Here is a 25,893-nt window from a genome sequence, read left to right as displayed (position 1 = left end):
CAACCTCAAGGGCCAAACCTTGATGAGAAAGAGCATACTAGATTTCAGTCCTTATTTACCCCTGTGGCTAGCTAGCATTCTTGTGTAGTGTACAAACTGTACAATGAGGATGGAAGAATACAAAGACCTGGGCCCTGCCTCTCAGGACCTCAGTCTGAAAGAAGGACACAGAGATAAACATACCAACTGCTTTTGTTCGTTTAAGATCCATCCTGCAACCAGAAGAATGAGAAGTTATATTCCATGTATACATGATATGTCAAAATGCATTCTACTGTTATGTATAACTAATTAGAATTTACATGTATAAATATAAAATGAAAAAAAGACCCATCCTGGGGATAATCAAAGACAGTATAAATCATCTGAAGTTCTACATTATATTACTTTTTGTTTTTTCAGTAAATACTTTTATTTTGTTATTCTGTTTTCTAACAAGAAGAATGAATGAAAGTATGCATACCCTAATATAAAGGCAACCTGAATAGCAGTAATGTATGAGATTGTCTCAAAATATTTTTCTTGAAAAAATATAATTCTTTATAGTACTTTATTTGTTTTGTGGTGCTGGGGAAGAAACCCAGGGCCTTGTGCATGCTAAGTGAGTGCTCTCCCTTTGAGCTACATTCCCAGCCCTTCACAGTACTTCAATGACTTTCCTTCCCTTGTTCTGAGAGTACCACTAGCCAATGAGAGCAGGCTGTGCTGATCACCCTGACATAAGCCCTTCCTACTGCATAACCTCTCAATCAATATCCTATGTACTATCCTTGGTTGAGTTCCACAAAGGTGAACTCCATACCTTTATGATCTCTCTTTTTGTGTTTATTTTGTTTCTGGAAAGTAGTATTGACCATCAATGGCTGCCTTTAGAAGGAACAGGGATGAACCTATATCAAAGAAGCAAAGGAAAAACATTCTGGATGCTAACAGCAATGGAAGATACCTTCAGGGAAATAGTCCAGGTGAGTAATAATTGGTGGGAGTTCTAAATAAATTGAAGAAAATTCTAAATATTGTCCACACGATTGGTCAGCCTTCTGTCACTATAACAAAATATATGACACAAGACATTTATGAAGTAAAAAGATTATTTTGGCTCACATTTCTGGAGGTTTGAATCCAAGATTGGACAGCCCCATTAATTTGGACCTCTGGAGGGGTTGGCACATCATTGCAAGAACTTACAGCAGATCAAACTATTAAATCTTCAACCACAGCCCACAGTCTCTTTTGAGGACATTTCCCCCAATGACCTAAGCACTGCCTGTGACTAAAGCCTTGAACATAACCAGGACCACTCATAGAACAGATTTGTTTAATGCTCTTAATTCCAGAAGTGCTGGGTAGAACATGAACTACATTTTGCAAGCTGATACTTCCAGAGTGGCAAGAATTATTTCACTCAGTTAACAAGGATGTTTAAAATAAAAAAGCAGGGCAGAGAAAAGCTAGACTTTTTTTTTTTTTTTGTCTTGTTTTGCTTGCAGTGTTGGGGATTGAACCCAGGGTTTCATGCATGCTAGGCAAGCACTCTCTCTCAACCGTAAGCTATATCTCTAGCCCGTAAAAAGCTAGGTTTTGATAGGGATTGGGGAGCTGGGAAGGGAATTTGTAAAATCACAGGTTACTTGCCACACAGATGGGAGTTCAAGTATCAGATTTTGGCTCAGTGAAAACCAAAACCAAATTTTTCTATTTCACAACAAACTGAGGGACCACATGAAATAGGATTATTGGAACTATTCCAACAGTGTTTGACCAACACTCAAAGATGCTGTACAAAAGATTTTTTGGCTTAGCTGGAAAACTGTTCCAGATCTGGGATCCTCAAACTTTTTAGGGTCCGATGTCCCTGAAAATCTGGAGTAAGGTAGGATTCTTCCTCTGAAAAATTCACAAACTCATTATTGAACTGGTAATTTATTACTGTATAATAAATCACCCCAAGAACTTAGTGGCTTATTATCTTACAGTTCCTGTGAGTCAAGAATTCCCAAACCATTTAGTTGGATGATTCTGGCTCATGAGGTTGAAGTTAAGACATTGCCCACAGCTGTAGACAACTAGTAATGCAGTGGCCCTCAGCTAGGAGTGATTTTGCCCCCTCAGGAGATGTTCAGCAGTATCTAGAAACAGTTTTGATTATCACCAAGTAGAGGGGTATATTACTGACATCCAATGAGCAGAGACCAGGGATGCTGTTCAACCTCCTGAAGTACAGGACAACTCCCCACAGGAGAAAATTATCCATCCCCATATGTTGGCAGAGACACCCTGATTCAAAGAGTAGGTGTGTTAGCCAGCTTTCCATTTCTGTGATAAAATACCTAAGATCATCAATTTAAAAGGAGAAGGTTTATTTTGAGTCATAGTTTCAGAGGTTCCAGTTCACAGTAGCTAAGCCCTAATGCTTTCAGGCCTATGGTGGCAAAGTATATCATGGTAGCAGTTTGTGGTGGAAGTCTGTTCACTTCATGGAGATTAGGAAACAGCACACGCGTGCGCACGCAAGAGAGAGAGAGAGAGAGAGAGAGAGAGAGAGAGAGAGAGAGAGAGAGAGTGAATGTAGAGGAGGGTGGGAGGAGGGGTCTCACATTCCCCTTTAAGGGCATATCCCAATGACCTAACTTCCTCCCATTAGGCCCCACCTCCTAAAAGTTTCACCACCTTCCAATAGTGCCACAAACTACCAACAAAGCCTTCAATATGTGGGTCTTTGGGGGAATATTCAAACTACAGCATTGGGACTGGAAGCCAGTTCCAAGATGGCTCACTTACATCGAGGTCAGGGTAGCTGGTGTCCCCCAGAGCAAGCTATCAAAAAAGAGGGCAAGGAGGAAGACTTCTATGAGTTTTCTAGAAGCAAGTTCCTGAGTTCAGCTTCCATTGAAGGGTAGGAGAATTAGCTTCCACCCTTGAGGAGAAAATTATTAAAGAATCTGTAGACATATTTTAAAATCACCAACTCCATACGCAACAAAACTTCACACACCAAATTTGAGATGTCCCAGATTTCACAGCTTATTCATGGAATCTCTAAATGAAATACTTTCTCAGTTCTATAGATATGATCTAGTAAGAACTTCGGATCAAAAAATCTTCAAGGACAGATTAAAAACTGGCAGCACAAAACAAAATAGTAAAAAAAATCTCAGGATTCCACTCCCATCCCCTGTTTTCCCATTATACCTTCCTTTCCTCCTTTTGGCTTTCCCATTCAAGGTCCTTGTACCTTACTGTGTCATTGTATTTCATTCTGAAACAGAACTGAGGGGCTGAGCCACCGACAACCAACATACGGCAGCATTGAGAAGTTATTTCAAGAGAAGGACTGGCTGAGGTTTCAAGATTCCCCCTCACCTTTAGATGTAATGTTAATAATCTTGCAAATATTGGTAGCTCTCACTGTCCTCTAGTCAGGGAAAATGAAGCAAGCCAGGGTAAGCAGTGTGCTCAGGTTCTTATCTGTTAGTGGCTGATCCCGGCTGCTTTAATTTCACTCCATTAATGTATTTGCTTTCCATTGAACATGAGCAATTTCCCCCAAGGTCTTGGTCATATGAGGGTTCCTTGAAATAAGAAACAACAGGATACATTTGATGTTTTTTAAACTTACATATTTTTCACAATTTTCTACAAAATCATTTCCGGATAAGGATTTTATTGTCGACAGTGAGAAGGAATTGTTTATAAGCTTATGGATATAAAATAGCTTTCTCAATCCAGTAATTTGATGGATCAAAGGAATAGAACAATGAATCTATTTGCTTATCTTACCTTGAAATGCTCCTGGGTCTCCCTGAGCCCTTGGGGTGAAATACCAATGGAGCAAAGGGCTTTTAGAGACAGCTGCCAGGTGTTTCTCCTGGCCTGGAAATGCTGCCAATTTACTACTTGCCACCCTTTGATCACCTTCGGAACATGCAGAGGCTGTGAAGGGAACAGTCAGGCTCATCCACTTCTGTCTGTTTCCTCAGGGATCCAAGTTTTATTGAGCAATGCTGGACTAATGGTGTCTGTCAGTCAAAGGGCTTCCCTTCCCTGACTCAGGGTGAAAAAGGACTGTGAGTGTAGCACAAAGGCACTGAGGAGAATGAATAGTGAGCACACTCCTTGGAAAGCAGATACCCCTTTGGATCCCTCACCACACTGTATATTAAGCCTCTGTGTCCCACCACTCCCGCTGCTCTGGAAATGTGGGTGCCATGTATCATCCAAGGGGGAAAGGACAGGAGAGGTCCTGGGTTTTAAATGAGCCAACTGGAGTTCACTTAGGATGTAGGATTTTAATGCAGTATCAGTGGGGTTGCACTGGGAACTCCATTCTGGACTTACCCCTGCTCAGGCCCAGGTCTCTCCCCACCCTGTGAGAGCCCCTGAGCCCAGCATCCACCCAAGGGCTAAGGAATTGGGGCCCTGACTCCCCTGCTTCCCTATTTCTAGCTGTTATGGAAGGCAAACAAATAGATCTTTTTTCAACTCAGGAGTTTTCCTGATAATCACTGCAGGGAGTGGGCAGCTGTTGAAAATCAGAGCAAATATGGACAAGCTCACAAGGTTCCAGAACCTCACAGAGTTCTTTCAGCAGGGACCCTTGATATAGAGTTGGCCTCCCACTTCTCTTTAATCAGCTGACTGGGTGCACCCATTCCCCACCTTGGAGTGGACTTTGCCTTTATAAAACTCAACTTCCCAGTCAGAAATGACAGGCAGTCCTTTGGAAATGATTCAGGCAGAAAAATGAGTGCCCTTTGTCTCTTGCCAGTAGTAATTATACTTTGTCAGGGACGAGGCTTGTGGGGGTGGGAGGAAGTGTCCTTAGAAACCAAGGCCAGCAGCAGGCTTGCAGGGGTGAGTTCTGGGTAAAGGCCATGGGTTTCCTGGAGGTGACCAGCACTGGCCCTGGCTAGCCAATCTTTACAGCCTGTCCTGTGTAAAGGAACCTGAAGAGTCTGAAGATGCTGCTTCTGGAGAGAGGTGCCCTCTTTCCAACCACAGTGCTTTTACCCCTGGTGGAAGGCATCTAGGCCTTAACAAGGGGTAAACTAAGAAGAGACTTAGGGGACCCAAGGCCAGTGCTCATCTGTTGTATAGAGCAGGGACAGTGAGTGAATGGTAGGAAAACAGACCTCCCAATCACATTAAGAGGATTTTTTTTTTAACCTGCTTATACAGGCTTATTGTGGAAAAATATGAAAATCCCCAGCACTGCAAAAACTCCAAACAAAACAAAAATAGTTGTGTAAAGGAAGCAGTCTGCAAAGAATTCCATGATTATTGAAGCCTTCAACCAAGTGAGGGATCTAAAAAGGGGTCAGAGTGGAGGGGAAGGAGCATTTTGTAAGAAGGTTATCAGAGAAAACCTGAACCAAGAAGCCAGCCTTTCCTTCTCCTTGGAGAGTTGATCTGTAACCCCTCGGTAGGGGGTATGGTAGACCAGGGTGAGCCCATCCTCTGGAAAAGACTCAGGAGTAACTGCCTTGCAGGGAGGTTGGAGAGCACTGCTGTGTTGGAGTTGGCTAAGATCCTAGAGATGATCAGGCCAAAAAAAAAAAAAAAAAAAGTGTTAATCAGCTTTCCATTGCTATACCAAAATATGTGAGATAAATAAAGAAGAAAGGTTTACTTTGGTTCCTGGTTTCAGAGGTTTCAGTCCATGGTCACTTGGCCTCATTGCTTTTAGGCCTATGGTGTGGCAGCACATCATAGTAGGAGGATGTGGCAGAGGAAACTTCACCTCATGGTGACTGGGAAGCAAGGATTGAGAAATAGGAAGGACTGGGATTCCAATATATCTTCCAACGCATGCTCCCAGTGATCTAACTTCCTTCAATTAGAGCCAATCTTTTAAAGGATTGGGGACCAAACCTTTATCCAAAATATACCACTCTTGTAGACTAGGTGAGAGCAACAAGAGGTCCTCTTGACTGCTGTCTAGTGGGCAGCCAATAGCAGATGAATGCCTGATTACTAAGACCTGCACAGATGACAACCACAGCAGACATGCACCAGATATGAGTGAGAGCCACTATCTTATGGGCCCAGCCGGAACCCCCTGGAAAGTCAATGAAAGCACCCAAAGAGCCAATGTCATGTGCCTACAAGAGCCACATTTACCAGGTACCTGTGCAGAGAAGTCCTTCCCTATCTTCCAGCACCTGTCTTTCTTCACTTTCCCTGAAACCAGCTAGAAAGTAGGATAGCTCAGTGCTTTGAATATGGATATAATGTCCCCTTTGCAAAGGTCCATGTGTTAAAGACTTGCTCCCCAGCATGTGGCTGTTGGGCAACGGTGGAAACTTTTAAGAAGGGCTAGTGGGAGGTTTTAGATCATTGGGGGCTCATATCAAAGGGGATTGTGGAACATGGTCTCTTTCTCTCCCAGTCATCTCTTATTCACTTTTTGGCTTCTGAGGGGAATGGTTGGCTCTGCCATGCACTCCCACTATAATTGCCCCCACCAGAAGCCCAAAGCCATGGGGTCACTTGATCTCGAACTGGAAACTCCAGAACTCTGAGCCCAAATTAACCTTTCCTAAATTAATTGCCTTCAGTATTTTGTCATAGTTACAGGAAGTTAACTAATACAGCTGTGAAGAGGAGAGGCTGAGAAGTAGAGAACACAGCAATTTTGTCCTTTTTCCACTACAGGCGTCCAGCCCAGAGAGGGAGAAATGTTAATGCTAAATCAAGAGATTTAATTGCTATCTAAGTCTGAACATTCCAATTACTGAGCTGAACTGTTTGAATCTTAGAGTCACCATGCGGAACTAAGAAGTGAAGTGTCACAGGGCATATAGAATTTTCTTCCAGTGGCAGGAGCAAGGTTTCCTCTCTAAACTATTTTCAAGGACCTCTAGGAGAAAAATAAATGCTTTTGATCATAAGTTGTACATGTTCAACATAATGTAGAGGAAGATGTGTTTTTTGTCAAGTGTCTGTTCATTTGGCAGGGGTGTTATGTGTATTTCCTCAGTGTTGTCATAAGCCAGGGCCTGCCTGAGATGGTTCCAGCACTGAGGATAATGCAGAAGATGCCCAAGGAGACCAGATTGTGGTTTAATGCCAGGGTTCAGAGCTGCAACTCATGGGGTTCTTGTCTTTAGGGAGTTGCTATGCCAACTGGGAAATCTCCTTTCAGATCATCAGATCACCTGGACACTGTGACTATCCACCCTAAGAAGCAATGGAATCACTACTAATACAACTGGAATCCAGTAACTGTTCAGGTGAAGGAATCTGACCCCAGACAAGCAGGGCAGGCCCATCCTCTGGGCAAGGACACTGGATTTCACAGCAAAAAGAAAAGGGAAGGAAGAAGAGGAGAGCTTGATTGTTCTAGGGCCGTCTGACAATGACCTCTGCAGTGTCACTAAAGCCCGACTGAGCCCAAGAGATTAGCATTAAGTACTGCCATTTAAACTATTCTGGGCAACTGTTTCTATTTCTGTACTGGTTTATATCTTTCTTCACAAAGTCACAGAACGTTAGAGTAGCTGAGGGAGCCTTAGGGATGCTCTGCAGCTGTGGTTCTAAAGTCCTTGAGATTATGGACACTGAGAATCTGATGGGCTCTATGGATCCACTGCCTAGAAGGGTGCATGTGCCTCAGCTTCTGCATTTATTTTCCAGGGTGTGGGGTGCACTCAGCTGTCATTCTTCATTCCTTGCAGACAGCCTAGTTCCCTCTTAACAGGCTGAAAATGCCAGATACTCTGTGTCTAGCTCCTGCAGCTGGAGCACAGGTGTGTGTCCCAACTTTGGCCAATGAGATGAGAAGAGAGTCTGTTGGAAGCAAAGGAGAATGGGTTTTCTCTCTGGTAGAAGAAAAGGATGAAGGTGCCTTTGGATGTTAGTGCTTAGGAGTCCACTTGCCATCTTGCAACCATGAAGAGAAACACGAGAAGCAGAATTAACCCGTTCTGTAACTGTCTACTTCTTAACAGGGAGATGATGTTATGTGCATATTGATTAAGCAGGTGTTAGTTGGACTTTCCTCTTTTGATAGCTGAAAGCAGCTCAGTAGACACAAATGGGTTTTCTGAAGACCGTTCATGGACCCTGTTTAGAAAGTGGGACTAATCTGGTTTCCTCATTCTGGTGATGTCTTCTTTGGTCCTTGGCTTCTTTAAGTGACTAGTTGTCACTCTTGAGAAAGGTAAAGGCAGATAGGATACAGGATTCCAAGCCACAGTGGACTCTCAGTTTTCTGGGGGTAATTAGTATGAAAGGCAGTCATCATGTATGGGGAGAGGGGAGGTGAGTAAGAAACACCACACTGGAAAATACAGTTTCTCAACCTGACTCCTCAAGTCCTACCTGTGTTAGGATCTCTTCCTGAGTCTCAGTTTCCACATTTTCCAGCTTCCAAATGGGTTGTCAGGAGGGACCACCTAAGAAAGTGCCAAAGCAGGTGTTTGTTGGCATCTGGTTAGTTTCTTCCTGCTCATAGTCCTTCCTCAGCATCAAGATAAAGCCCATCGCCAGGTGCAGTGTTGCACGCCTGTCATCAAAATGACTCTGGAGGCTGATGAAGGAGGACTTCAAGTTTGAGGCCAGCATGGCTAACTTAGGCCCTAAACAGCTTAGCGAGACTGTCTCAAAACAAAAACTAAATAAAAAGGGTTGGGGGTGTAGCTCAGTGGTAAAATACCCTGGGGTTCAAGAGCAAGGAGCAGTTAAGCATTTCCCAGGATACTAAGAATGGGCCATGCTTAGCCCCAGGGAAAGGAGGCAGTGCTGGAGTCACCTTTTACCTTCTGCTTCTTGACCACCTGCTGGTTCCATAGCTTGGGCTCTTGTTGGCTCAGAAAAACACAATCCTTTAAAATTATATTTCTGGGATTCCTCTAAAAGCGCTAGGCAGACACAGAGATCACAACTTAACACTTTGCTATTGGCTGTAAACCGAAGTTGCGTACTGGCTCATTCAAATCTAAAAAGCCCAGCCTGGTCCCTGGGTGAGTACCATGTAGCTAAAATTAGCTTGGCCATCTGCTGAGACAGCAGCTGGGCTATTCTGAGTCCCAGCAAGTCTGCCTGGAAATGGGGCTGGACCTAGGGATAATAGTGTCAGAGAGGCTGGCCACTTCATGGTCAAGGAGGTGACAAGGAGGGATGTGGAGAATGAAGTCACACTGAGGAAAGGCCAGTGTCGTGGCAGTGTTTCACAGAAGACTGAAAAAGCACTGGATTGTATCTATGTCCTGTTCTTTCGTTTCTCCTGTCTTACCCAGAGCCTCCAGCTTGCATTCAGACTCCTGCAGAACCATTCCCTGGATTTCTAGCAATAATGACCAACATCTACTGAGTGTATATCACAGGTCAGGAGCCATGATAAGTACTTTACAGAGATTAGCATACACATTCCCAAGACCACTCTGATAGGTTCCTGATTCCAGGGATTCAGGGCAGTTTAAATGTCTCCTTTGTATTGAGTCAATGACAAAGAGGCCTGGTTGAAAGTGCCAGACAGGCAGGAGTCATAGCTCAGACACCAAGAGTAATATAAGGGTTCTCTTCTGTGGACCCTGACCCCTAAATTCCCCATCTTTGGAAAAGGGCAGTATTCCTCAGAGTTAAGAATGCATTAAACTAAGGGGTGAGGAACTGGGGATACAAATGTAACATACACAGGTATTTATAGATAGTTCATAACCAAGAACCCCATTAAATATGTACTTACAGGTTAATATTAAGCCACATCAGAAATCCTAGACTCAGGTCAGAGTTGTTCTCTGGCTTAAAACAGCACAGTTGTGCTGGGGTGTAGCTGAGTGGTAAGAGTACTTGCTCAACATGCACAAGGCCCTGGGATGGACCCCCAGACTGGAAAAACAACCAACCAAAACCATACAACTACACTGTTCGTAGGCTCTCTAATTGGTAGCTCAATCTTTGCTTTCATAGTTGGTCACAGTCATATATATATATATTTTTGTGACTGACTTATACAATCCTTTCCATATATACTTTTTTGCCCTCAGTCAGAACCTGAGCTTAAAGTGACCTAAACGTTCATTTCTGAAGGGTAAGTCCTCAATAGTCCTATTGCTCTTTTGGGTTATGGTGTTTTTGGTTGCTGTATTCCCATTGGCCTTTACCATGAAACATGGGAATATTAGGAACCTCTTCTGAGAATTCCCTGGATGCCAGATGTAGTCCTCTGGGCCTCCAGTGTGTAGCATCCCACTTTCCCTCTAGTTACAAATAGCAGTCCCACTGGCCAGTAAAGGAACTAGCTCTCTGCATATTGGCTCCGTGGCTCAAGGGACCCCTAACAGTCAGATGTCTGTCTCAGGTTCCAATTCAGTGGGCTATAAGGACTATTAAGAATTAAAAACAAAAACAAAAACAAAAACAAAAAAAAAACGAAGCTTTTTTGGTAGTAGTAGATGGACAGAATACCTTTATTTATTTTTATGTGGGGCTGAGGAACGAACCCAGTGCCTCACACATGCTAGGCAAGCACTGTAATTGAGTTATAGCCCCAGCCCCACTATTAAGACCTTCTAACAAAAATCCTGGGTGGCTGGGTGCAGTGAGAATCGTGAATTCAAAGCCAGCCTTAGCAACTTAGGGAGACACTTAGCAACTCAGAGAGACCCTAATAAAATATAAAGTCTCTAATAAAATATAAAGTGCTGGGGATGTGGCTCAGTGGTTAAGCACCTCTGGGTTCAATCCCTAGTAACAAAACAAAAACAAAACAACAAACTCTGGGCAGGAAATTTATGAGACTTAGTAATAGTGAGCAGTTACTCCCACACTAGCCCTTGGCTCCCAGACCCACGCATCATGGCTGTAGGGGACTGCAGCACATGTTGGTCTCTGATCTGAAGCATCTACTCTGTCCTGCAAGACCCAAAACCCCATCCCTTCAAGGTGTTGTCCTACAACTGGCACCATTATAAGCCATCCCACCTTTTAATTTAAGATTCCTTCTGGGTGAAGGGGTAGATGGCAAAAATGGTGGATTCACAGGACTGAGCCTACCACTGCACTCGCTCTGTTGTCAGTTCATAAAGCAGAAGCAAAGTTCGGCAGGAGGCCATGGCAGTGGATGAGCATGCCAAGTCCACTGGCACATGCACAGGACAAACACCCACCTGGGTGTCCACTGGGCCAGTGGTGGGCTGCCTTTTTCACACAGGGGCCAATTCACGAAGAAATAAACGTTGACGGTTCACATTTTGCTTTTCTTGGATCTCAAAAAATGTATAACTGAGTCACCTGAGAAAACTGTCAGTGGTCTTAAGTCACACAAATGGGCATATTCAACAAATGTCCAAGAGGCTGCTCTCATCTTCCATGTGGAGATAGATGGAATGATAGAAGTAGGATGCTGCTTATGAGACTGGACCTCACTAAAACCCAGTAGCCCCAAGTGAGACTCAGTATAAAAGGCCCTGCTGGGTGAAGTGGTGAAAAACACACCTCAAAAAAGTGATTCTAGGACTGGAGTTGTGGCTCAGAGGTAGAGCACTCGCCTAGCAGGTGAGGCACTGGGTTCAAGCCTCAGCACTACATATTAATAAAGACATTGTGTCCATCTACAACTAAAAATAAAGATTCTGAATTTTTGAGGCACAGAACTTAGGAGAAAGGAATTAACACCATTTAGGGAAATGCAAAATCCTAAAGCATCTGGGTGCACTTTAGAGCATCATAAAACCACTTTCTTCTTTTAGGCCATGCTGGGGATAGAACTCAGGACCTCACCAATGCTGGGCAAGTGTTCTACTGCGAGCCACCTGTCCAACCCAAGAAATCCATTCTTTTAAATAAGTATAGGATACAGGGTACAGTGGACTTTCTTGATGGTAACAGTAGGGTTCTCTTCTTCAGGGGGTCTGGCATGGAAACTGGAAGAGAGGAGATTCTGTGTTAGGGGACTGAGTTGTGGCAAGAACTCCCTAGCAGCTGAGGGCTTGCTCTTCCTCTCCTGTTCTTGCTGGGGTGAATGGTCCAGGAGCTTCTACTTCTTGAAGGCCATATGAATCAAAAAGTCTATCACCCTGTTGCTCTAGCCAAATTCACTGTCATACCAGGAAACAAGCATGACAAAGAGGCTGTTGAGGGCAATGCCAGTCCTAGCATTGATAGTGGAAGAGCAGTGTAGAAGGTTTAAGTTGGTCCTCAGTGTAGCTCAGGATGCCCTTGAGGGGACCCTCTGATGTCTGCTTCACCACCTTCTTGATGTTATCATATTTGGCAGCTTTCTTCTGGTGGCAGGTCAGACCAATTGACACCTTGGGGATGGGCACAGGCCAGGCCAGTGAGCGTCCCCTCAGTTCAGTGCTGACCTTGCCCACAGCCTTGGCAGTGCCAGTGGATGCAAGGATGTTCTGGGCAGCCCCATGGACATCATGCCAGTTTCCAGAGGGGCCATCCAAAATGCCAGGGTTGTCATGGAGCTAAGCCATTGGTGGTGGAGGCATTGCTGACATCCTGAGAGTTGTACCTCTCATGGTTCACATCCATGACATACTTGGGGGTGTCTGCAGAAGAGGCAGAGATGACCCTTTATGGTGCCACCTTTCAAATAAGCCCTGGACATCTCCATGGTAGTGAAGACACCAATGGATTCCACAATATATTTAGCATCAGCATCACCTCATTTAACATTGGTGGGATCTTGCTCCTGGGAGATGAAGATGGACTTTCTGTTGATGACAAACTTCCCATTCTGTCTTGACTGTGCCAATGAACTTGCCATGGGTCAAATCATAGTGGAACAAGTAGACCATGCAGTTGAGGTGAACGAAGGGATTACTGATGCCAACAATATCCATTTTGCCAGAGCTAAAAGCAGCCCTGGTGACCAGGTGCCCAACAGGATTAAGTTCATTCACTCCAACCTTCACCAGTGTCTTGCGGGTGTGAATGACACTGCATGAGATGCTGTTGCTGTCTGCTTAACAGGGAGGGAGAGAGCCAAGGACACCCCCCCACACACACACCATCCCCACTCAGGGTACTGGGGATTGAACCTAGGGGCCCTCTACCACAGAGCTACATCTGTAGCCTTTTTTCAAAAAAAATTTGAGATGGTCTTGCTAAGTTGCCCAGGTTGAACTTGAACTTGTGCTCCTCCTGCCTTAGCCTTCCAAGTTGCTGGGATTACAGGTGCACAGCAGGCAAGAAAACCATTCATTTTTCTTTTTTTTTTTTGCAGTGCTGGGGATTGAACCCAGGGCCTTGTGCTTGCAAGGCAAGTACTCTACCAACTGAGCTCTATTCCCAGTCCAAGAAAATCATTCTTAACGTGCAACTCCCAACAGTGAGAAGATAGTTTCTGAAGGCCAACATCGTGCACTTTCCAGGCTGGACATGTGAACAATTAATACAGAATATATACTGTGCACATACCAGGGACCATGTTACCACTGGATTTCATCTGGCTTGAATTCATTCCTAAAAGCACAGGGTATGAGGGTTGTATCACCAAGAAGTTCCATGCAAATCTCTATAGCAACTTTATAGAAGTGCTCTGGGATGTGGAAAGAGCTGTTTTCTATCTTCCAGATCACGCAAGATCCAATGTGGAGCAAGAGAACCACCAATGCAGAATTCATTGGCTGACATACTTAAACAATGATGCTTCTTAGAACTTCTGTAAACTCACACGTGCCTCTGTGTGGAACAGTGTGGTCTGAAACATGAGCCAAGTACTGGTTGAATAGCTATTGCCATCCAAGAGCATTCATTTTCAGGCTCAAAGGCAGGAAGGCAGGTCACCTCTTGTGAAGCACTTTGTAAAGTTAGAGTGGTTTTGAATATATTTTTTCGCAGCACTGACAATGGAACCCAGGACCTCATGCATGCGAGGTAATGTGCTCTACCTGGAGCTACATGCAAGTCCAGCCTTGGCTTTTAATTTTTAAATCAACGAATTCTGTTTTGACTGCTCCTCTCAGATAGGGCTTAAAGAGGAGCATGAGAATATGGCAACATAATATGGTAGGTTCTCTCTTAGAATAAAAATACAGAGTAAGAAATATGAATCTCTCTTTAGAAATCAGTTCTGATTACAGGAAACCCATTAAGTCACTTCAATCTAAAAATAGGTACATGAAGGAATTGCTTTTCTCTGTGCTGTTGAAAAACCTGAAAAGCACGTAACATTCAGAATGCAGTGAGTTGAGGAGCTTGACTGAAAAGCTAAAATCTGAAAAGAGGGTTTCAGGTCAAAGGTGCTAAGGATTTTCATCAAAAGAAAAAAAATAAAAATAAAAAAGGTAAGAATTTAATTGCCATCAAACTGACTTAACCTATTTTTCTGTATGTGAAATCTAACACCTTAGCTATGGTTTGTATGGCTCTCAAAATTTAAGTGCACGAGGTCACAATCCTGGTCCCTGTAGGACACAGCTGCAGCTCATAAATGACACCTGTTTAATCACCAGAAGCTCAACTCGGAGAAAACTTCAGTGGTTTTCTTCTTTTCCTGTCCTGAATGAGTTCTGTCCTTGGTTTCTCTCACCCCAAATCCCAGAGGTCACACTGAGACAGCCACCCACTTAGCTTATCTCCCTTGCTCTGTGGGGAAGGGTTCCTAGAAGGGCTTTGCAGTCCTTCCAGGGTGGGTTCTCTGCTATTGGCGCCTGCTTTCTCTTGCCTGTGATTTCACCTTCTGCCTGCACTTCCTATTCTTTCTGTAAAAGGTCATAAGTGACATTTAAGATGCAGCCCTGACTTTCAGAGAACATAAATGCAAACATAAGTACCATTCTTAAATACAAGGTAATTCTATGAGGCAATGTAGTTTATGCAAGTCTTTCAAAGGTCAGAGTAACACAAGCTTTCTCACCACAATGTATCTGATAAGCTAAAGAAAAATGAGACCTTCCTAAGTTTGGTGTTTGGTTTTTCTGCCACTCAGATGGGGTATTCCCACTGGGAGATGCCTGGTTTACTGCTTGGCATTCTGGGGCTTCAGAGATAGGGATTGAAACAACATTCCTATAGTTTCTGCAGATCCTGTACTATGAAGAGTAACCATATACATAGTCAGAATGAGACCAGACACACGAATACAGAAGCCATTTGCATTTTAATCAAGAATGACTATTAGCCCTTGAGTAGCTATATTGTGATTATAGATGGTTTTAATTTGGAAGACAAAATCGCTGATAGGCAAGTCAAGAATTGCAACTTTTAATTTACTATACTACATATTCTGAGATCTTCCACGTTCAAGTATTTCTAGAAAAATTTCTCTTTGTTTCTAACAGAAACTAAAGTTCTGGGGGCTCCCCACATCCATCAACAAAAATCAAAATAACACAAAAACTTAAAATAAGAATAACAAGATAAAAAAGAAAATCTAAATAGTATGAAATTAGTTTTTATTTTTAGCTCAAAATAAATGCTTCACAAATTTTGCCAAAATTAAAACTAAAGATGAACACTTAGAAAAAAGGGTGGAAACACACTGTTTCTGTCCCTTGGGAAACCAGTAAGGCAGGTGCTGTAACGTGGCTTGTTTTTTTCCATAGGACTAGTCTAAGCAAACAAAACAAAAACCTCTCCAACTTTCCCTCTAGTGTCAGCTGTATCTATCTGGGTTGTGCCTAGCTGGATAAAACCCTGAAACCCCCCAATGCAACACAAAACAAGGGATTTGAAAAGTTGGGAAAAACCTTTTAAACTGTTCATATAAAACCCCTTTCTAAGGAGATTTAACAAAGGTAACATCCATTAGCAACTTAGTTGAGGTTTCCGCTGGGTGTGTTGGTGCAAGAGCACACTTGGTGAATTCATTCATACCAGAGCCACCAGGTGCGAATCACATCTCCCAATTTACCACAGGGATGTCTTAAAGTTGAACTTCAGTTTCAGCAGATACTTCAGATTTACCTGAGCAATATCGTAGACAATGTACCTGGAGGGAAGTATGTCAAGGAGCCAACAGTGCAGTTTGTGACTTGCCCTTTCCTCAGGAAAGGCAAGATGCTCAGAGATATAAGCAAGTCACCCTTGGGGCTTCTCTGTAGGGCTGAGTGGGGGCCCCCTAGGCAAACAAAGAGCCAATCCTCTGGAAATGGGGAAAGGCTTGTGCCCTGTGAACCAGGTTTAGTTCTACAGGTGGAGAGTCAGACCTTTCATTCCATACAGGAAGACCATGCAGGTGTCATAGTCACCACAAGATCCACTACAGGACATCTAATCACAGTCTGCCCTAGGTGATCTGCACGCATGTAAGCCAGGCTATGACTCCAGAATATTCCCCTGTGCACACAGCACATTCATGAAAGGATACTCGTTATATAGTAGGCAGGTGTCGTTAACACCTGATGAGATCCCGGTCCCGAGTGGAACCTCCACACCCTCCAGAGTGATGCTAGCAGAAGGATCAGGGGTAGTTTTGCCCAAACCTGCAAAACAGAAAGTTCAAGTGATAGGAATTGAGAATGGATCTAAAAATGTCTGGGGATGTGGGGGTTACTTTAGGCTGGGTACAGGTTCTCATTTTAAGCAAACAAATTCCATACCCTATCCTTTGGCAGAAGTCTGTAAATTAAAGATAATATAGTATTGATCTTAACTGGGTCTGAGTGACAAGAATCAGAGCTGACTCCTATAAGGTCACACTGATGAACAGAACTGCATAGCAGTCACACCTCACAGTTCAGGGATCTGAATCATCATATGCCACCAACTCCAGTAATCAAAGGTGCTGCAGGTGCCACTGTCACCTGAGGCCCCTTCTTGCCTGCTACAGCTCAGAGAATTAGGTTAAGACCCAAAGCCAGAGAATGCCCCTGGTTACTGGTGCTCACACTGAGAATAACTTATGGCATTTGTGATACTAGCTATAGCCACAGAGAGGGAAACGGAGCTCTGGCAATACATTACCTTTGACACTGTGCTTGCCCTTGGGTAACTTGCTAATATGTGAAGCATGCTTCAGTTCATACCTATTTAAGACAGACAGTTTCAAGAGATCCCCCAAGACATTGGCTCTCAAAATCAATAGATTAATCACCAGAACAAGGTTAGATGAGCTAAAGGCCTAGAGATCCCAGTCCATCTTCGCTACAGGAACTCCCTCCCAAGTTGCTGGCACTACTCCAGAACCTGCAGGTGCAACTCCTCCTGAACAGGTGTTTAATGATCCCTGCTAGGGAGCCAATTTCAAGGAAAGGTCCTGTTTGGGGCTGTGGCCAGCAGCTCTGGAGGTTTTAATTTGAGCTACAATCCCTGGACCTCTGGCCTATTACATGACCTTCCTCTTTGGGTTATACCTGATAGGATCAGGGAAGATGCCTGAACCAAGGCAGACTAATCAGATGTACTCTGTGGAGAATTTAGAACTAAGATTAAGACTCCAGTTTCATCCCTGCTGATCTCAGAAAATCTAAATTCTGTGAGGTAGAAGGGAGTTATAGGGTGATCACCTTTTGTGTGATTTAACCTCTGCTTCCCAGCCCACAGGGAGAACAGAAACTGCTTGGTCCTAAGTCCTGGTTGTATTTCTGTCCTTGCATTTTCTGAGGTATCTATCTCCCTTGTTCCCTTGCTTTGAACTGGTTTCTGATTCTTTTAAGCAAAGAGGCCTAACTGGTAGGGAATTTCCCAGCCAAAGGGATTCTCCTTCCCTTAGTCTACTCCATCTGTTCCCGTTAAGTGCCTCTGGTCTTAAAGCCAGGTATACTTACATGTTTCCAAGGGCAACTTCTCCCAATAGGATTAAGCCTATTGGGTCTCCCTGAGACGTGTGGCAGTAGTTGGCACTCTTTGAGACCATGTCAGCAAAATAGATCCCTTTGCCAAACATGTAGCCTGTCTGCACGAACGGAAAAGGAACAGCTGAAAACCTTCTGGGAAGTTAAGCCAGGTACCAAGTGCTGACTTTAGCCTGGCACCCAGCTAAGGGCTGCGATCCATTACTTCTAACAAGCTGGAGCCCACAGACTACCTGGGCTGTGGGGCCCATATGGGCTGGATACTAAAGGGCTGCAAGAAGTTACTTAACCTCAGATTCCCTTTTCCTCTTTCCTTCATTGGGGAAAATAATCTCATGGGGCTAATGTAAAGATAAATGCAATAATAAACTTTAGCTTAGATTAGTGCCAGGCACATGTACACACCCAAAAATGCTGGCTACTTATTCCCTTCTATATAAGTGAACCACAAGGTTTAGAGTTTGGGTCATTGGCCCAGTGACAGACTACTACAAAACACTAGTAAGTCAATAAACCTCTTCATGCCTGACGTACAATGGTAAAGCAAGGCCTGCAAGGCCATCTAAGGTCCTGTCCAGCTCGTCCCTTCTATAACCCAGATCCCTTGTGTCTGGGTAAGGATTTACTCAATTATTATCCACCTTGTTGATGATAAAAGGAGGCTGCCAGCTGGGAGGTGGTAGAGGCAGATCTGGACTCAGGCTGGCCTGTGGTTAAAGCCCATTCTTAGCCTGTCAACACACTCAATTAGCATTCACAGCATCCCTGGCCTCGACACTTTACTGCTTTTGTTCCAGAAACTATGTTTGATGCCTGTGCAGCTGCACCTTTGGCAGGGCTGGGACCTGGGGGATGAAGGTGAAGGCACTACGAGGCAAAAGGATGGCTAAAAGAGTCTACTTGAACAGCCAGAGCTGAGCCAAGACATCTTTAAATAAAGGTCCTCTTCACAAGGGACACATGCACTCTAACCAAAGAACCTGCAAATTCTTTGAAGAGATGCCTATGGGAACAGGTGTCACTTACCCTGAGCTCCCCACACCTCCCCAGGTGAGGCACATACCACAGGTGCTTCAGGCGGGGCTATCCGCAGACCTTGGGACAGGATCCCAGCAAAGTTGGTGGTCCTGGACCCGTGCCACAGCAACCTTCGATTGTGAAGCTGTTTAAAGGGTTTGTAGCGTTGGCTCTCCCCTTCACGCTCTATCTTAAAGATCTGGGTGGGTATTCAACAAGAGGGAGATACAAAAACAGATGTTAATCGGGTTAAACGAAAGATGTGCTGCCAGAGCACTGACCACCTGTCGCTACAGCTAGAAATTAAAAAGCTGCAGTATGGAAGATGCTTTCCACCAGGCTCAACAGAGTGACACAACTCATCAAGATCCCACTCAGCAAGGACTATCTATGAAAACTAGCACTGCAGTGCAGCAGATAAACACCTGAAAGGCCTTACCTTTAACCTCTGCCAACCATACTTTTTGACTCTAAAATCAGGTCTGGGGAATGGAAATGTCCTTTAAAAACAAAATAAAAAGCTACCCCAAACTGTAAGACTACGAATTTTTTTGCTCAAATGAATCACTTTCTCTGGTAATTTAAAGGCAAGCAGACTGATCTTTTCTACCCAGGTCCAGGTTGGAGGAGTGGGCAGGGAAACTGGCAGGACAAAAGCGGGCAGAGAGAAGAGTTCTTACATCCATGACTTCGAGGTCATAGGCATTGTGCGTGGTTGCATGGGTGTTCTTAACGTACTTCCTGATGATTTCTGCTTCTTCGGAGTCTTTGTCAACTACCTGGAAGACAGACATTTTGGGATTTGAGCAAGGGAGACCCTAGGAAAGCCACAGGGAGGCAGGAAGATAACACACAAACTCAACAGACATTGGGATCAAGTGCCTATGTTCAAAGCTGTACAGTGCCAGCTCCCTGAGCATTCACCCCTTTACCTAGTTGGACAGAGAGAGGATTTCAGGGTTCCCTTAAAATCCTGTGCATTTGGTAAAGCTAGAAATATGGGGCTCAATGTCAGTGAACTGGGGAAACCTAGAAGAGGAATCAATTCTCAGGAAGCAGCAGTCTAGCACACTGATTAACATAATGCCATGCAATTATAAGTGGCAAGGCGGCAAATAGATGAAGCTGGAGAATATCATGCTAAGCGAAATAAGCCAATCCCAAAAAACCGAAGACTGAATGTTTTCTCTGATATGTGGATGCTAATTCACAATAAGGTGGGTGCTAAAGAATTGAGTAACTTTAGATTAGGTAGAGGGGAGTGAAAGGAGGGGAGTGGGTATGGGGTTAGGAAGGACAGTAGAATGAATCAGACATTATTACCCTATGTACACACATATATGACTACATGACTGTGTGATTCTACATCATGTACAACCAGAAATTATACTCCATTTATGTTTGATGTGTCAAAGTGCATTCTACTGTTATATATAAAACTAACTAGAACAACAACAAAAATAGCTAACAATTGTGGAACCCTTAAAAAAAGTGGCAAGAACCTGATCAACTCTTGGGGTTTTAAGGAAGAATGCTCAGTCTCTTGAATCTTCAGAGCCACCATTATGGCTGGCTCATGCATAATAATGTAATCTACATTAAATAAACCTGAATCCATCATGGAGGAGGCTATATGTGTCTTATGTTTCTACACTCTTATTTAAAGTTTGGAAAATACAGGAATTCTGGTCTTTCTCAATGCCTTGTTTGCTTGTTTTTGTGATACGGGATTGAACCTGGGGTACTTTACCACTGAGCTACATTCCTAGCCCTTCTTATTTTTACTTTTTTAAAAAATCTGAGACAGGGTCTTGCCAAAGTGCTGAGGCATCCTTGAACTTGTGATCCCTGTCTCTGCCTAATGAGTTGCTGGGATTATAGGTGTGTGCCACAGCACCCAACTCCTTTTAGCTTTTTTAGATAGGGTCTCTTTAAGCTCTAGGCTGGCTTCAAACTTGTGAACCTTTTGCCTCGGTCTCTGGAGTCACTGGGATTCCTGGTGTGAGCCACTGTGCTTGGCTCTGGCTGCCTCGTAACTAAAATCTTCAAAATTATAAACAGAAATAATAAGAACCCTTTCACCAAGAACCCACAGCTCTCCCATCAAGAAGGTAAAAGAAGAGACATCTGGTGTCTTGTCCTGTTTGGAACCCAGACCGGGGCTTTGTCCTAAGTGAGGAACAATGGCTCTGGCTCAACACTCTGGTGTACTTTAGACCCCGCCACACCACAAGGAGGGAAGCATCAGCTAAAGAAATCCAGGCACATGGGTGAAGCCAAGTTCAGGACAGTTAGAAGCTGAGGCACAGATCCTTCCTCTGGTTGGCTCAGGCAGGATGATTTCTGTGTAAGTGTCCAACACATTCACATTGAAGGACAATGTGTGTGCCAATTCAGGCTGTTCAGCTCCAGGGAAAAATAAGCCAGCTCCAGGGAAAAACTCTAATTTCCTTAGAGTTGTCATTGGGCATTTCACTTCTAAGTGGGACACTGGAAATTACAAGTTCATGCCACCCTCTGGTTTGCTTTGAAGGAGAAGAAAGGAAACAGGGAGAGAGGGAAGAGGAGAAAGAGAGAGAACAGAGAACTTTTTATAAGAGCTCTCAAAAATGAGTCTCCACACCAAGCCAAGGTGCTAGCTTAGAAGCCTGTCTTGCAAACTAGGTGCCTGTCTACAGCTTAAATGTCTCAAAGTGACCACCAGTGACCAGAGCAATCTGTGTTTTAATAAGCTCTCCAGGAGAGCTTATTAAAGTTTTGGACCATTGCTCTTGGGATAAGATGTTTGGGGAAGGGTTGCCCCTCTTACCTTAATGTCAGTTTTGAGCTTCTCGTAGTTGACATCAATGGGGTCTTTGCTACTGTCATCAGATCCACCCCTAAGCAAACTGTAGGCCACTTCAATATCCAAGAGGTTGTCCAGCATTTCCACCTTGGCCTGGGGCAGGTGTCAAAAGACAGACCCAGAGTTAAGTGCCAAGTTGAGGGAGACAGATTCACTCCACCTTGGCACAGAATTCTGAGTGCAGACAGTGTCCAAAACAGTGAAGGGGAGACCTCCCTCCTGGTCAGGGTCAGCCTATCATCTGTCACTCACAGCGTTTCCTGGAGTACCAATGAGGCCTTACTGCCTGGAGGAGTTAAATGGACAAAAGAACCACCTTTCAATTCACCTACTGATGGTAGGTGAGCAATTATATTAAGGATGCTATGAGTCATAACTCAGGAATTCTCATGGGCTCCTTATGAGCAAGTAAAGGAAGGATCTCCTTGCCCAGAGGCTCTTCCCAAATTGACTTGGTAGAGTAAAGGCAAGAAAAACAATCACTTAGGCCCCGCGGCTGTTTCCACCAAGGTGGTTAGACACTTCATTTCAAAATGAGGTTGTAGAAGTGGTTCTGTGCCCCCAGGGGCCATGAGGAGGTGGGTAGCTGCAAGGGAGCAAGCCTACCCCAGTAGCCTGGGCTTCCTCCCAAGCCTCAGCACTACCTGCACACTGTCTGCATTGTTCAGGAGTGGGGGCTTCTTCATTCCAAAGTCGTGGGGGATCAGGGTATAGAAGCGATTTGAAAGATCCAGGATCTGGGAGTCACTGCTACCCTGGGATACCGCCTATAGGAGAGGGGAGGGAAAAAATAATGTAAGACTGAGAGCCAGCAGTTCCAAATCCCAGCATCTGGCCAGACTTTCTCCTCCACAGGTAGTCTGCTACATGCATGAATGACTGAGCCAGGACAAGTGGGGAAGTGATCAGAAGACCATGTTCCTGCTGGTGTGACACCACTGAGCAGGGTAGGATCTCCTACTTTGTAAGAGCATAGCTCAACAGGATGGGCTTCTCATGTGACAATTCATTTTGTACAAAAAAAAATTATGCTATTATATAACTGGACGTCCCCCGACAATGTAAAATATTAATTGTAAAATCTAGGTGGTGGGCTCATAGCTACTGCTATAAAAATTTCTTCAACTTTGAAGTTTTTTCAATCAAGTTGGGAGTTTCCCATTGTTATAAAATTCATCCAAGTCTTCTTTTATCCACAGACCCTACCTTTGAGGCGAGGAATTTATTGCACCTGAAGGTACAGGTGGCCAGGCATAGAGAGGCCAAGCAATATCTACTGACATAATGTCACTTAGTGCCCATATGCAAAGGATGCTCAATAAATTCATGAAAAGCTGGACCACTAGGATACTACATATTTGGCAAACAATCTATGTGATCATAGGATGGTCATGAAATAACATACTAGCATCCTGCAGGTCTACTTCTCACTCTGGTGTGAACTTTTCCAGGCTATATGTGCTGGAGGCTTGCTCTGTGTAATAGGGAAGAAGGCTATCCCAGCCCTCACATTGGTGCTTTTGGAACAGGGAAAGACTGTACTGAGAAAAGCCAGCTAGTTAGTGGATAACAAGGGAAGAGCTGATTGCTCTGGGCCAGCTGTATCTGGATTTTTTTGAGGGGTACCAGGGATGGAACCCAGGAATTCTTAACCACTAAGCCATATCCCCAGCCCTTTTTGAGACAGGATCTAAGTTGCTGAGGCTGGCCTTGAACTTATGATCCTCCTGCCTGAGCCTGAGTAAATGAGATTATAGGCATACCCCATCGTGTCTGGTCGTGGCTGGATTGAATAGCTCTGTTTCAGGGCTTTTCTTTGGCAACAATCAGGAAGTCCCTTTCCTGGGCCCACCACTTCAGCTTACTGGTAACTTCTGATCCTTCACAAGCCAGCCTATATCCTATTCCCAAATAAGAAGCTTCCAAATTCTCTAGGATGTAGCCTGAAGGTTGAGGACTGGAGGACCTTGGTACATACTAAATAAATCCTGAATAAACATGAGTGAAAGAAAATTAGTTTTCTATTTGATGACTGCAAAGCAAACTCAGCCTAACTCTTACAGAAACATAAAATAAAATCAGTGTTTTTAAGAGATAAGAGAACAAAAATCTGCAGCAAGTATATAGGAAGTTTATTACGTATCAGAAAAGTGCTGTTCCTAAGTTCTATGATGACCTTTGGTCAGAGGCAGGCTCTTAATATAGCTGCTGAATTGAAAAAAAATTAAAATCCTCATGAATTGTGGTTTGGTACTTCAATTTTGTTGAAACTAGAATGGAAAATGTTAAAATGAATAGATGTTGCTGTGCCACCCCGCAGAAAAGAAGCTGGCCAAGGAGGGTTGGCCAGAAGACATGCCCAGGCAGCCCCCTGCTCACCTGCTGGACTTCACTGAGGATGGAGTATGCAGCCTGGATCTGCCTTTTGCTCAGCTTCCCCAAGGGCATCTTCTGAAGGTCAATCTGAGGAGATAAGGTGGGTGCCCTGTGAAAGCTGAGCATACCACAGTGTGATGACAGGAGGGCTAGACTGAACATCTACCTGCTGCAGGCAGCCAGAGGCCTGCCTGGCTTTCCTGAGAAGACCTAGCGACCCAACTCAACAGAGGGCACAGCCCCTCCCCACCTTGGGGGTCAGGGTTTGTTTGGAAGATTTCCTGCTTACTTCACTTATGGCAGGGATAAGCCAGTGCCCCCATCCTTTGCTCAAAAAGTCCAACAATTCTGGAAGAGATTATAATTCCCATCCAGTTCCAAAGTGAGGATGAGGGCCCACTGGTCATGGCTCCCCACCTCAGGCCACTTTCCAAGGATCCCTGAGCCAAGGCAGCAGTAGCGTATCCCTCCCTGGGCTCTTATCCTTCTGTAGAAAAAGATAAGAATTTTCAAGTGCTAGGTTTTTTGTTTTTGCTTTTTTTAAGAACACATATTTGAGTTTATGTATTTGTATTTTAATCAATGCTGCCTCATTCAGATCATTCACCCCAAAAAGTTAGACACTGGTTCCAACAATATTGCCACTGTTCACACCACCTTAGGCGTGATCCTTAAGGAGGGAGGCTGTATGCTAGAGTAGAAAACCATGAGACTTGCAGAGGCCTGAGTTATCACGTTAGCTAGGAAGGCAGCTGCTTTCAACTAACCTTGGTTCCCCATTTGTAAAATGGGCCACCTTCCTCAAAAGACACAAACTCAACTCTATCTGGTGAGACCCTGCCTATGTTGGTCATTTGATCCCCAGGTTGAGACTTTTAGTAGACTCCATACTCTATGTCCCAAGCTATTTGTCACCTGGCCTTTCCCAATAGACCCTGACAAGAGGGCAGAGGTCATGGGAATTGAGAATGTGTCTTCACCATCTTTGGTCTTCCAGCACTTCTCATAGCACCCTGGAACAAAGACAGGGCTGAACAGGAATTTTAGAAATGTGATTGCTACGGTGATAAAATTAAATTAGAGGATGTTAGAGGTGCTCAGTTCACTGGGTAGCAACCAGGGGCCAGTGACAACAGTTAGTTCAACAGCACAAGCCCCGGCATGCATGTTTCTCTGAACTGGCAATACAAATACCTTCCATCTGGAGAGGGAAGATCTGATTTTTGGAAAGGGTTAAATAGTTAAGCCAAGTCTGGGGAAGAGAGTGGAGAATTTATTTCTCCAAGAACAAGGTACAATAGAAGAGCAATTGGCTTCAAAAGTAGTTCTAAAGAAGGAACTCTAAGAGATGTTTTCATCAAGTACAGTGTGGTTGAGCAGACACCCAGGAGGGGCAAACACTGCCCAAATCATGTAATTCTGGTGTTTACGTAAAACAAAACAAAACAAAACAAAACAAAAAAGCCTGGTTGCCCTAACTTTATACTCCTGAAAATGCACACACAGGTCAGCAGGATGAAGGCCTCAAAAAATATACCCCATCCCCAATCCTGGGAAAGAAACCCAGGCACAGCACTGGACATGGTGCTGGGAGTGCGGCTCCACAGCAGCGCAGTTTAGGGAGAAAGGGAGAAGTGGGAGCAATGCCTGGGGGGTAAGAACCCTGGAGCCACAAATGCGGGCTCAGGATTCCCCTTCTCACAGAAGTGCCAGGTCCCTGTGCTGCTGGGAATGAAGACCCCAGTATCACCATGTCTGCTTATCTACCTCAATTTCATGTGGGCTCCCTCAGGTTAGAGGTGGACATCTGCTTTCCCCACACTTCCTACAGGCTGCCTGTGTCTCAGTAGCAGAGGTCCTAGACTTTCTCTTCCTGCTATCTAGCTAACTGCCTACAAAAACAACAACAACAACAAAACAAAACAAAAACAACAAGAAAAAACAACACACATAAAAACGCAT

The 25,893-nt window shown here is 44.2% G+C and overlaps 2 protein-coding genes across 2 annotated transcripts in view; both read right to left on the bottom strand.

Moving 5' to 3' along the window:
• Positions 1-12,095: 12,095 nt before the first annotated feature.
• On the bottom strand, positions 12,096-12,797 carry LOC306641954 (glyceraldehyde-3-phosphate dehydrogenase-like; the record flags this gene model as incomplete). Its single annotated transcript, XM_079107283.1, has 2 exons — positions 12,096-12,419; positions 12,684-12,797. 2 exons carry the CDS (start codon positions 12,795-12,797, stop codon positions 12,096-12,098), a joined length of 438 nt encoding a protein of 145 aa, XP_078963409.1.
• Positions 12,798-15,039: 2,242 nt separating this feature from the next.
• Positions 15,040-25,893, bottom strand: part of PARP1 (poly(ADP-ribose) polymerase 1) — a 43,666-nt gene continuing 32,812 nt past the window's right edge. The window contains exons 15-23 of the mRNA XM_079106651.1: positions 23,935-24,018; positions 22,200-22,322; positions 21,520-21,648; positions 19,391-19,489; positions 18,757-18,909; positions 17,667-17,794; positions 16,864-16,925; positions 16,268-16,382; positions 15,040-15,889 (exon numbers count right to left, since the gene is read on the bottom strand). Of these exons, the coding sequence (XP_078962777.1) occupies positions 15,808-15,889; positions 16,268-16,382; positions 16,864-16,925; positions 17,667-17,794; positions 18,757-18,909; positions 19,391-19,489; positions 21,520-21,648; positions 22,200-22,322; positions 23,935-24,018 (975 nt within the window). The 3' untranslated portion in view covers positions 15,040-15,807. The remainder of the gene's footprint in view (positions 15,890-16,267; positions 16,383-16,863; positions 16,926-17,666; positions 17,795-18,756; positions 18,910-19,390; positions 19,490-21,519; positions 21,649-22,199; positions 22,323-23,934; positions 24,019-25,893) is intronic.

This window comes from Sciurus vulgaris, assembly GCF_902686455.1.
Source record: "Sciurus vulgaris genome assembly, chromosome: 12".
Lineage (NCBI taxonomy): Eukaryota > Metazoa > Chordata > Mammalia > Rodentia > Sciuridae > Sciurus > Sciurus vulgaris.
This window is presented reverse-complemented; position numbering and strand designations above follow the sequence as displayed.